Source organism: Geotrypetes seraphini, chromosome 8 (assembly GCF_902459505.1).
Source record: "Geotrypetes seraphini chromosome 8, aGeoSer1.1, whole genome shotgun sequence".
Lineage (NCBI taxonomy): Eukaryota > Metazoa > Chordata > Amphibia > Gymnophiona > Dermophiidae > Geotrypetes > Geotrypetes seraphini.
This window is the reverse complement of record NC_047091.1, coordinates 178,530,987-178,543,775: the sequence shown is the minus strand read 5'-3', so window position 1 is coordinate 178,543,775 and position 12,789 is coordinate 178,530,987. Positions and strand designations below refer to the sequence as shown.

The 12,789-nt window shown below is 45.5% G+C and overlaps 1 protein-coding gene across 2 annotated transcripts in view; it reads right to left on the bottom strand.

Annotated features, from left to right (window-relative positions):
• SF3A1 (splicing factor 3a subunit 1) overlaps positions 1-12,789 on the bottom strand; it is a 75,988-nt gene that overhangs the window by 7,159 nt on the left and 56,040 nt on the right. For both annotated transcript variants that reach the window (XM_033955693.1, XM_033955694.1), the window contains 3 exons: positions 12,105-12,259; positions 3,859-3,960; positions 1,390-1,461 (listed from right to left, as the gene is read on the bottom strand). In XM_033955693.1, the coding sequence (XP_033811584.1) occupies positions 1,390-1,461; positions 3,859-3,960; positions 12,105-12,259 (329 nt within the window). The remainder of the gene's footprint in view (positions 1-1,389; positions 1,462-3,858; positions 3,961-12,104; positions 12,260-12,789) is intronic.

Sequence of the window (12,789 nt, the reverse complement as noted above, 5' to 3'; positions counted from 1 at the left end):
GAAAAACCCCCCGAGGGTCCTAAGGGACTCCCTGCCACAGCAGGGGACCCAGCAGAAACCTGCCCCTGTTTTTCCAATACAGGGGGAAGGTCACCTGAGGTGGAAGACAAAATGGAGGGGCCAGACTGAGAAGATGGCGACTTTCCCGCCAAAAAAACTCCCTCCATAGCCTGTAGCGGCTGAGAAACCTGAACAGTCCCAGCCGCTAAAACAGGCAAGCTGGCATCAGCTGTCAAAACATCAGCTGAGAGGGAATCCCCAACAACCCGACCGTCGGCGGCTCGGGGAATCCCTCCGTGGGCTGTTGGGGAAGACCGGGCTTCCCCACTGCTCCCAGCCGACTCGCGAGGCACCATCGGCGGGGAGCTCTGGGCGCCTGCAGCCGCTGCCGACGGAGCTCCTCCACCGCACCGGCCTGAACACCGCTTGCACAGGCCGGCCATGAGTGCCTCGCGCCTGGAGCACAATGAGCACTTTTTCCCTTTAGAAGTGCTCATTGCTCCATACGCGACCTAGCTATAAAAAAGTGCCGGTTAGATGAAAAAATACAGTAATTTACAGTTTTCTTAAAGGGAAACAACTCTCCAGACCAGCACTACCTCAGGATTTTTTTTTTTTTTTTTACAGAACAGACTCCACAGGCTCTCGAAGCAATATGCCTTGCTTGATTTAGGGGGCAAGGCTTACTGCTGAGGCTCCTCTAAAAAAATGTGGGGAGGTGGAGGAAGTGGGGGGAGGGACCCCGCTCGAGACCCGCCGGGTTTGACACCCCCGAGGTCGGACGAACCCCTAAACAGGGCCCGCCCAAGCTCCGTCCAGCCAAAAACAGGGACTATAAACCCCCTAAACAAATTCCAACAGCCCTACCAAGGGAGATGGGTACAGATCACATCAACACCTGCTGGAGACTGAAAGAAGACTGAGGGAAATAGAGAAGGGAGTATAGTATATACTGTCCCACAGTTTTGTTTTCAGTCTCCACCTGCTGGTCATGAATGGATATATACCCATTTGTAAAGATTAACCTCTACTGGTCTGGAGAGTGCTAAAGAAATCAGTGTTTTAGACTTTCAACAATTAATGTGTTTTGATTTTTCAGGGTAGTATAGTGTTCTACTACTAGGAATCTGGACACAGTGATTATCCTCTGCCAGGTTACTGACCTGGAATCCTTCAGGAACTTGATTTATTTTTCCTATTGTATCTGGAATGAACGGAGATGATCTCTCCTCATGCTGTCCCTAGCCTGGCAGCTTTTATTTATTTATTTATAATTACTACTGCATGGAGAAGTCCAGAGACATTATGGATGCAAGGGATCTCATTTTTAGAACAGACATATTCCACACCATTTAACAAGTAAAGACACCTCACAACTGTAAAACATACTTCATACTGCAGCTTCTGTTTCCCAGCAGGCATTCCTGTGGCCTCGTGAATCTTCACCTTTATAACAGACACCTAGAATAAAGTCATTATGTTAATTTCAGCACAAAAGCACCCTGGAACTTAAGCTACAGATCTCAGACTCTCACCTTTCCCTTCTCTATTCACTCAACATGTCCCGAAGTAATCATCTCTCAAGTGCTTATATGATATTAAATAAAGGCAAAAACACCTCAATGCTTTATAATTCAACTGATCAATATCTGCTAAAAGTTTCCCGTGTTCTCCATTTCAGCAATAGCCAGCCAACACTATCTTCGACTGTGTGAAGGGGGTTCCATCTGCAGAAATATAGGTTCTCACTAGGTTAAATAAAGAGTGCCTTATTTTGAATTTATTTTCCAGTGAGTTACCACAGATTTATGTTTAATGCTAAAAGTTTGCTAACACATCTTAATTTTAGTCTGCCAGTTACAAAATGATTATTCATATAATATATTCCATTTCTCTCTCTCTTGCTGGTAATAGCTGCTGACAAGAAAGCACATGAGATTTAAAAGCCCAATTTCAGCTAATAATAATAAACTTTTATTAATATTAACAGGGGTTGCCATTCAGTAGATTACAGGGAATTGGAAAGATTATAGATAGGATTATAGAAAGATTATAGATATAGATTATAGAAAGTATAGATAGGAGTAGAGGTAGGTTATAGGGATAGGATTAGAGACAGTACAGAATTAGTCAGGGACACTGTTCAGGCAACTAGGCCTGATGGGCCGCCGCGGGAGCGGACCGCTCAGCGAGATGGACCTCTGGTCTGACTCGGCGGAGGCAACCTCTTATGTTCTTATTATACTAAACTAAATTATACTTTTTGGTGGAATTCAGTGTGCCATATTTAAAAAATGGAAAGGGTGCTTGCTATACAACAAGGTCATTATAATAAGTTTAAAAAAGATTTGGGGGCCATTGACGATTTATTCTAGTGATCAGACATCTTAAACACCAGAATATTGGATAAGATAAGGGGGGGGGATTATGATGGAAAATATATTGATAGTTGTTATTTATTGGTATATAGGTGGGAGGGGTGGGTTTCTTATATAATTATTTATTTGGAATAATACAAATAAGAATGTCAAGTGATGAATTAAGGTATTTCTGAATTAATGTTGTACACTTGTTGTAATTTTTGAAAATGAATAAATATTTTTTTTTTTTAAAAAAAGAAAGCACATGAACTCTTTGGAAAAAGACAAAAAATTGATGATGTACTCATCCAACTTTCTTCCTTGAAGGAGAACCTTGCTTATGGTATGAAAAAAAGAAGATAAATTGGGCCTGGTGGAGTGCTGTGCCTTGGAGCTGACGGAGGATATGACTGAAGTCTACAAAATCCTGAGTGAAGTAGAATGAGTACAAGTGGATCGATTTTTCACTCTGTCAAAACTTACAAGGACTAGGGGACCCTCGAATTTACAGGGAAATACTTTTAAACCAATAGAAGAAAATATTTTTTCACTCACAGAATAGTTAAGCTCTGGAACGTGTTGCCAGAGGTTGTGGTAAGAGCAGATAGTGTAGCTGGTTTTAAGAAAGGTTTGGACAATTTCCTACAGGAAAAGTCCATAGTCTGTTATTGAAAAAAACACGGGGGAAGCCACTGCTTGCCCTGGATCGGTAGCATGGAATGCTGCTACTCTGTGTTTTTGCTAGGCATTGGTGACCTGGATTGGCCACCATGAGGACGGGCTATTTGGCTTGATGGACCATTGGTCTGACAAAGTAAGGCTATTCTTATGTTCTTATAGATTAGAGAAGGGAATTTGATATATTCCAGGTCTCCCACTCTCTCTTCCCTCCAACCCCTCCTTCCCCTGCCCATCCCCCTCCCCATAGCAAAGGTTCTCTCCCCTCTCCAGGCCCCAAGCCTTTAATCTCCCTCCCAACCCCACAATCCCCCCGGGCCTACCAAGATACCTGGTGGTCCAGCAGGGTCTCTGTGGCCCTCTCACTCCTGCCTCCATGTGACTCCCTTCTAAAATGGATACTATGATCTTTTGCGGTTGTTCACGGCATTTCCTGCCGTGGTACTGCAAGCTGCCACGAGAGGCCATTTTAAAACTCTACTGCAAGGAGGCAGGAGCGAAAGGGCTGTGCTTCTGCCACAAATATCCCCCCTCCCCCCCGGACCACCAGGTACCTCAGTAGGCCTGGGGGGATCTCGGGGTTAAGAGGGAGATTAAAAGGGTTGGGGCCTGGAGAGCCACAGCCACATGGCAGAAGAGCTGCAGGTTGCTGACCCCTGATCTAGGCAATAAAGTGAATCCTTGACACACACATGCACACACCTCCCTCATAAAAGTTTTCTCCCACCTGGCATGTTATCAATGCCCCTGTGTGCCCACACTCTTGTAACCAAGTTTCTCCCTCTTCATTTTTTTCACTATATAAAAACATACTATGCACCTGATCAGGAAGTGGGAGGGTGAACACCAACATCTGGCCGTTGAGTTTCCATTCAGTCTTGTCTTGCATGTTGGGCACCTGAACTTTGACTGTGACTGGACCCTGTGAGAAAAAAAAGATATGTAGTTAAATAGAGATCCACAGAAAAGCATCTTCTTCACCCAGAGAGTGGTAGAAAACTGTAACGCTCTTCCAGAGGATGTTATAGGGGAAAATACCCTCCAGGGATTCAAGACAAAGTTAGACAAGTTCCTGCTGAACCAGAACGTACGCAGGTAAGGCTAGACTCAGTTAGGGCACTGGTCTTTGATCTAAGGGCCGCCGCATGAGCGGACTGCTGGGCGAGATGGACCACTGGTCTGACCCAGCAGTGGCAATTCTTATGAAGGTAAAACAGCAATAGGGGATTATTACACGTCATGTGTGGGTGTGGCAGGGGAGTAATTTTATAAATGAACATCTATGTCAAAACACCAAAAATACACCTTTTTAAGCACATTTTATAAAGTCAGTACAAGTGCCTTTCTCACTTGTGATGTCAGTTTTTGACTTATGAGCTGGATGTCTCTATTCTGATTTGGAGATCCTTTCTAAAAAGCCTCTTCATGGGTACTGAACAGGTAAGGAAAAATTAGGTTCTTACCTGATTTTCTTTATTTTAGTTCCACCAGACTGGCCAGAAACGGATGGGTTTACGTTCCTCTGCCAGCAGATGAAGACTAAGAACACATTGACTTTTGGCAGTAGTACAAGTGGGCTATGCAATCCCATCTACAATCAGTCTAACGAATAGCCAAGCAGGAACTAACTAAAAACCGTGAACTATAAACATACCAACTCTATTCTCACATGGAGAAGACAGAATAGCTGTCCGGATTGGACATGGACACACTGTTGGATACTGATTAGAACAAGAACCTTCAAAGTGTCCCCACAGTTCGTCAGCTACCAAATTAAACGCCACTGCTCTTACCATACTCCCCCCAAAAAACCAAGACAACAAAGGATTCCTCGCGAAAAACACTGGAGGGACTAAAAGAAAGAAAATTAGCAGGTAAGAACCTAATTTCTCCTTCTTTACTGTCCCTCCAGACTGGCACAGAACAGATGGGAAGTACCAAAGCGGTACTCATCATAGGTGGAACCCCCGAAGGGCCGCCACAAAACACCACATCCCGATGTACCTGAACGTCCACACAGTACTGGCAAACAAAGGAATGGTCTAATAAATGTTGGCATTGTCATCTCGAAGCAGGGACTTTAGATCATTTATTGTTCTACTGTTCATTTATTTTGGCTTTTTGGAAATCAATATGGGGCCAAATAAATTGCTTGTTAGAAAATCCAGTGGCATTATCCTATGATACTGTGTTTTTTGGCATGTCAATGAGAGCTAAAAGTCAAATATCTAAAAAGGCTTTTATTAATAATGACAGGAGTTCAGCACAACAAAGAAAAATGGGGAGTCCCGATGATCCACAGTGAAAACAATCCACCGATGAAAACAAAAACTGTGGATACAGATGTTCTGGAGATAATTTATTAAACACTGACATATAAAACCATGAAAATTCAATTCAAAAAGTACAAAGCTAAAAAATATGGTGATAAAAATCCACCCGGACCCTACACGGTCCGTGTTTCGGTGAACACGCCTTCCTCAGGGGTCCAATGGTTTGCAAACTCACATATAAAGAATTGGACTGAAAACAAGTCTATTGTCTTTAAACGTGTGAGCAAAGAACACCGCAGACAAGCTGAGACCTATAGGCCTTGGACGAAGGCAGGGGAGACTGGAAGGGGGCAGATGCCGAAGGCAAAGACCCCCCAAAAGAACTGGAGATCCCCGGGGAAGAAGCAGGACCCGTAAGCTGCTTGCAAGTAAGCCTTGTACATGGCTAAAACAAAATAAGGGGCAAAACTTCCCAGCGGCAAAAAAGCACTCACTGTAGGTACAGAACACACACCTTGGACCTGTTCCTGATTTTCTAAAACAGGAGCGAGGTTACCTGAGGCCACAGGCAAAATAGCAAAGTTTCCTGACAAAACCAAAGAAAAGCCTGCCAAAAAAAATCTCCCCTGAGGACTGTAGCTGCAAAGAGGCCTGAATGAGCCCAACCACTAAAGCAGAACTGCAGGCAGCAACCATAGTAGCGGTAAGGGAATCACCAGCACCATCGGCAGTAAGGGAAACCTTATTTCCCTGACCGTCAGAGGCTGGGGAAATCCCTGTGTGGGTGGTAGGGGAAGCCCGGGCTTCTGCACTGCCTACAGCCAATGAGCCGGGCACGTGCGAAGGAGAACCCTGCTCGCCTGCACCCGAAGCTGACGAGGATTCCCGCTCGCAGCAGCCTTATCCACCATTCGTCGGGAACACAATGTGCACTTTTTCAGCCTTTTTAAAATGCTCTTTGCAAATTGCTAAAAGGGAAAGTAAAACCGCCGGTTAACAATAAAAAGCAATTAAGGACAATTAAAAGCTCCCTTTCAGACTGGCACTGCCTTAGGATGTTTTTTTTTTTTTCTTTTTACAAAGTAAAACTTTAACAAATGAGCAGACCCCACATGCTCTCAAAGCTGTAGTCTTTGCCTGAACTGTGGCAAGGCGTACAGCTGAGACACCTATAAAATAAAATTTGGGAAGGTGGGGAAAAAGGGGGGAGGGACTTGGCCACCCGAGAGTGGCACCCCCCAAGGTCAGACGGACCCCTCGAAAGGGTCTACCAAACTCTGTCCAGACAACAACAAAAAAAAGCAAACAAACCAGGGACAAAAAGGCCACTAATCAGATCCAACATACCCAAACTAACCAGAGGAAAGACTGCACAGGCTTACCACCTCCACCTGCTGGAGACTGAGAACAGATATTGTAATCACAAACCAGAAAATAAAATTATTTTTTCTACCTTTTGTTGTCTGGTCATTATTGAAATCATGTTGGTCCCAGGCTCCAACTGTCTTCTGATAACTCGCTTGCGAGGGTCTCCTGCCCTTTTGTCATTTCCATCTTTCTCCGTGATAACCATCCATCTTCCATCTCTGTCCTCCCCTTCCCTCCCCAGGAAGTCTGGCATCTTTCCTTTTTTCATCTCCATCCCTGCAGCTGCAGCGATGGATTCCCCCATCCCCATATCCACCATCTCTCCTTTTCTCAACTACCCATTCATCCAGCATCTCTCCCTCCTTCCCCACCACCCCAAGATCTACTAGCTCTCCCTTTCTCTTCTCAACTATCCTCCTATCCAGTATATCTATCCCCCACCCCCTCTCCACACCATCCTTTGCGTCCAACTTCTCTCCCTTTCTGTTCCTTCCCTCTCTAAATCCCATTGTCCACCATCTCTCTCCCAGTCGGATCCTTCATCATTTTCAAGGAAGCATGAGATCCAGATTTTTACCAGTACTCTACTCTTTGTTCCCATCCTGTTCTCACTAGTTTCTCTTGCTGTTTCTTTTTAACATTTCCTCTTCCCCCAACCAAACTCCAGCAGTTTCTCTGATTAGCTCCCAAAGGTCAATATCTCTCCCTCCAGCCCACTCATCTGGGCTCGCTCACACATCTAGAACTCTATTCTCCCATCCCCTGCGGGATCCTTTACTTGCTCACTGCACTTTCACTCTTGGGGTCGCGCAGGCAGCGTGAGTGAAGCAAACACAATGCATTCAGCGGCCCTGGAAGCCTGTCCCTGCATAGGTGAGAATTCTCCCAAAGATGCACAACAAGGGAAGCCTTTCATCCATTCCGATCCCATGACAGTTGTCAGTGGAACACTGATCTCTCCATTAGCCGCTGTTCCGCCCTACCCAAACCTGTTCCTCGCTCTGTACAGCACACAAATTCCGACTTCCACAGCAAGTAAGCCGAGCCAAGAAACCCAACCTCGCCCTAACATTCGAAAGGCAGCCTTCTCTATGATCAGATGGGGTAACAGAGGAAAAGCTTTCAGGGGAGTTAGCAGGGTAAATAAGTACCAGATCCCGCAGGGGGTGGGGGTAGAATAGAGCTCTGGACAGGTGCACGGGTCTTGCACTGAAAATGACTGGCATAGCTTCATGCACTTCCTGACTGACCCCACCAAATTGGCAAGGCCGATTTAAAAACAAACAAACGAATCGATTCACCCAAAGTGAATCGGTGAATCGATTAGAATCGCGAATCAGGCAGCACTAGACTGCACAGCCCACTTGTACTACTGCCAAATGTCAATGTGTTCTCAGTCTCCACCTGCTGGCAGAAGAGCATCAACCCATCTGTTCTGTGCTAGTCTGGAGGGAGGATAAAAAAAAATAAAGGGTTAAAAGTTAAAAGCAACTTCAAAGAGGTGAGGCTTTTAGCCTGGATTTGAATAGAGCCAGAAAAGGAACACGATATACTGACTCAGGAAGTCTATTCCAGGCATATGCACACCACCACAGAAATAGAGTCTGGAGTTAGCAGAAGAGGATAAGCATACAGATACAAGTGATTCTGCATCAGACCAGTACAAAGTAATATGAGCTATAATGACCCTGGCTAATTACTGCCAAGAAATGCCCTTTTCTGTGCAAGTAGATCCTCTCATGAGCCAGTTTATAGGCCAATAAGGATTCAGGTTGTCCTGAATAGGGCCTTGGTGCAAAAGACCTCTCCTGTTTTGGAGAATTGCGAGTTCATTGCCACAGTGACCAAAGCCACCACTCTTACTGTCAGTCTGATCAAGTCAAAGACTACATCATCAAAAAGATAACATCCGATTCCAAATATGCAGATGCTGGACTCTCTGGAAGTTGTTGCATCAAGCACAAAAAGGCTAGTCACATACTGATGACTGGATTGGACATGGTGTAAGCAACGGCACCCAATGCCAACTTATGATAACGTTCTGTAAGAAGCCATTATGACTCCGACACCCTTTATAGAAGTGCCCCCCTATATATCAAGGATGTACACAGCTGTCCATCAAAGATTAAAATCAGCAATGCAGGACTGCATCAAGCACAGCTAAGAAACCCAGAGACTATAATCACCTGGAAGCATGCACTATTTTTCCAAAAAACTAGTTTTAAAAAGATTATAAATTCATCACAATCTAATCTAATCTTTCTTTTTATATACCGCATCATCCCCATTTATCATGTAGCTGACGGGGGATATGACTGAAGTCTACAAAATCCTGAGTGGAGTAGAACGGGTACAAGTGGATCGATTTTTCATTCCGTCAAAAATTACATAAGAACATAAGAATAGCCTTACTGGGTCAGACCAATGGTCCATCTAGCCCAGAAGCCCATTCTCATGGTGGCCAATCCAGGCCACTTGTATCTGGTCAAAACCCAAGGAGTAGCAATATTCCATGCTACCGATCCAGGGCAATCAGTGGCTTCCCCCATGTCTTTCTCAATAACAGACTATTTGGACAAGTTCCTCCAGGAACTTGTCCAAATCTTTCTTAAAACCGGCTACGCTATCCGCTCTTACCACATCCTCTGGCAACGCGTTCCAGAGCTTAACTATTCTCTGAGTGAAAAAAAATTTCCTCCTATTGGTTTTAAAAGTATTTCCCTGTAACTTCATCAAGTGAACCCTAGTCTTTGAAATTTTTGACAGAGTGAAAAATCAATCCACTTGTACCTGTTCTACTCTACTCAGGATTTTGTAGACTTCAGTCATATATGAGCTTGACCCTGTTTTCAATAAGGTTTAGATTAGCTACTTAGAACTAATACACTGAACAGAAAGCACAGTTACTTACCGTAACAGGTGTTATCCAGGGACAGCAGGGAGCTATTCTCACATATGGATGACGTCACCAATGGAGCCTCGATATGGAAGCCTCGCAAGCAGACTTGCTTGAAGAACTAGAAGTTTCTAGTCAGCCGCACCGCGCATGCGCGAGTGCCTTCCCGCCCAGCACAGGGTGCGTCTCCTCAGTTCAGATAGCTAGCAGAGAAGCCAACTAGGGGAGGTGGGTGGGTTGTGAGAATAGCAGCCTGCTGTCCCTGGATAACACCTGTTACGGTAAGTAACTGTGCTTTATCCCAGGACAAGCAGGCAGCTAACCAGAATGGGATGGATGGTGGGAGTGTTGGCAATTTAAGAGAATAAATTTTGTAATAGTGTCTGGCCAAACTGGCCATCCCATCTGGAGAAAACATCCAGACAATAGTGGAATTGCCTTGCCTCGAGAAGGACTCGAGGTCGTCGAGACAGCCTGGGTCAAAGATGAAGCTTCGGCTAGAAAAAAGGCATCAAAAGAATAGGGAGACTTGGACGAGGCTATCGAAACCGCTGAGTCTTCGAGGTGTGGAAGTGGAGACCTCAATCGAAGAGTCGGCAGTCTAGTAGAAGTAGGTGTAGATCGAGGCTTAGTTGAAGGACGCTCTTTAGAAGAAGAACTATGCCTGGAAGGATGCCTCGATGAAGGTCTTGATCGTCGGTGAGAACGGTGCTTGGAAGCAGATCTCGAAGATCAAGGAGACTTCACCCCGGAGAGAGAAGCAGCCGATGTCACCAAAGAATGGATAGGACTGGAGGCTGTGGATCGAAGCTCCAGAGGCTTGATGGAGGAACCTCGATGCACTCCCAAAGACTCTGCTCCTTGTATGGAGTGTGAGGATTCCTGCCGAGGCACTTGCAAAGAATTTTCTCCTTGCTTCACATGCTTAGATGCCAGACCAGACACTCACAGAGACTCTGGTCCCTGCATAGAGTGTGTAGACTCAGACTGAGGCATAGGAAGAGGCTCGACCTCGCGGGAGTCTGCAGAATGCCCAGGCTGGATTAGAGTAGCTAGCTTCGGTCCCATTTTGGTAAGGAACTGAATAAATTGCTGCTCTAACATGGTCTGGAAAGAAGTCGGCAATGATGGATCCGCATCTGAAACCGGCCACCTGCCTTGGCTGAAGGTTCCACCGAGGCAGTGGAAATGTGCTTCGACTTAGAAGTCTTAGGCACCTTAAGCACCACCGGTGGAACTGACTGCTGAGCTATCTGACCTGAGGATACAGGGGAATATACAGCAGACGTTGTCGAGGAAAGAGCCGCTGCAAACGAGGAAGGTCTGATGAGGCTCGAGGTCGAAGCAGTGGAGGCAGGAGGGCCCTCGGTCGAAGGCGAGACCGAAGTCGACTTCGGAGTCAAGGAAGTGGTCAAATCCATCTGGAAGAGCTTCTCCACTGAAAGTAGACGACGTTTAAGGGCTTGAGGTTGAAGAGTAGCACAGCGCTCACACGACTTTGGATGATGTTGTGGCCTAAGGCACTTGAGGCACCTGCGTGTGGGTCCGTGAGAGAAATTGCACGTTGACATTGGCTACACTTCTTGAAGCCTGTTGCTGGCCAGGACATAGAAGGAAAAACAGCCGCTGCAAGGTCGAAGCCCCTGGGCTGTGGCCGAGCGGCCTGCCCCGGCAGCTGAACGGAAGAAATAAATTTTTCTTTTTTAAACTAGAAATAAAATAAATAAAGTAAGTACAGTGATTCGTGAAGAAAAAAAACCCCCACAAACCAGTGAGAGAAGGCACGAAGTGAGTAAGTTAAACGCAGAGAGTCAAAGACGGACTTCTCGGCTCCGCAGAAAACTGAGAACTGAGGAGACGCGCCCTTGCTGGGCAGGAAGGCACTCGCGCGTGCGCGGTGCAGCTGACTCGAAACTTCTAGTTTCTTCAAGCAAGTCTGCTTGCGAGGCTTCCGCATTGAAGCTCCGTCGGTGACGTCACCCATATGTCCTGGGATAAAGGTCTTTAACTGAGGCTTGCAAAGTATGAGCTGGGTCTATGTACTCCAGAGTTTCCCAACTGTACCTGTGCTTTCTGCAGTTGCATTTTATATCTGTGTTAACTCAATAAAAGGCTTATTCACAATACATCTCTCCTCTTTCTCAAGATTAGCAGCACATTCTGTGGCAATTCAACTGTATGACACTTAAAACACATGCCAAAAAATGTTGTCATTTGCATATCTGACAAAGCACGCAATAACTTTGGCTTTAGTGTGATGCAGTAATGAGAGATCTCAGTCTTTGCAAAACACAAAACCTGATGTCAGCATAAATGATGTTGAGCCATCACTGGCACCATTAAATGAGACGCCTTTCCCAACAACCTTCAGGATATCTGTGACTGATTTCATTTATTGAAGCAATTCATATCACTCGATCGGAGGAATAAACCAGGAATCCCTTCCCAACACAACAACAAGCAGCATGTACAAGCAGATTATCTGCAATTAAGGGCTATGATGGACTGCAAAGATTCTCTTACACATACCTTGCTCCTACGCAGGAACTCCTCTTCTGGCATCAAGCTGTCCTCCGTCTTTAACTTCTTGGAGGCAGGTTCATCATCTAGGGGAGGTGGTGGGTGAATAGGAGCCATTTGTGTTGGGGCATTTGCAGGGTTCACAGGAGGGGCTGGAACAAAAGCTGAAGAAGATAGGATAGAATAAATTTTTTAAAAAGGTTCAAAATCAAGTGCTCCTGTTAGGAGAGCCCCTCCCAGCACGAGAGGGGGAAAAAAAGAGGAGCAACACTACAAACGATGTCCAAAATGCACAATGCACACTGCTAACAGCAGACAAGGACTGGAAAGCAGCAATTAAAGCCATGTGGCACCACAGATTTCAAAGTGGAGGCTTTGGCAATGGTTCACTTTTAATCTTTACACAAAAACCCACCAACAACACAGTTGTTTAAAATGAAGCCAAATATGAGAAAGGGCAGGTTAGAGGCCACACGTATTAGATACAATTGAATCTGGGGGGAGGGAGGGAGGGGAGGAAAAAAGTCATTCAAACTGCTGGCAAAATACCTAAACAGAAAACCCAGTTCACTGAAAGGTGCCAGATATCAGACCAGGATAAAGTGTGCACCGTTTGCAGGCAAGCTCTACTACTGGGCAGGAGGTTGTGGCAACCTGATATTAGCTCTAGTGGCCACCAAGTCTAACTGCTCAT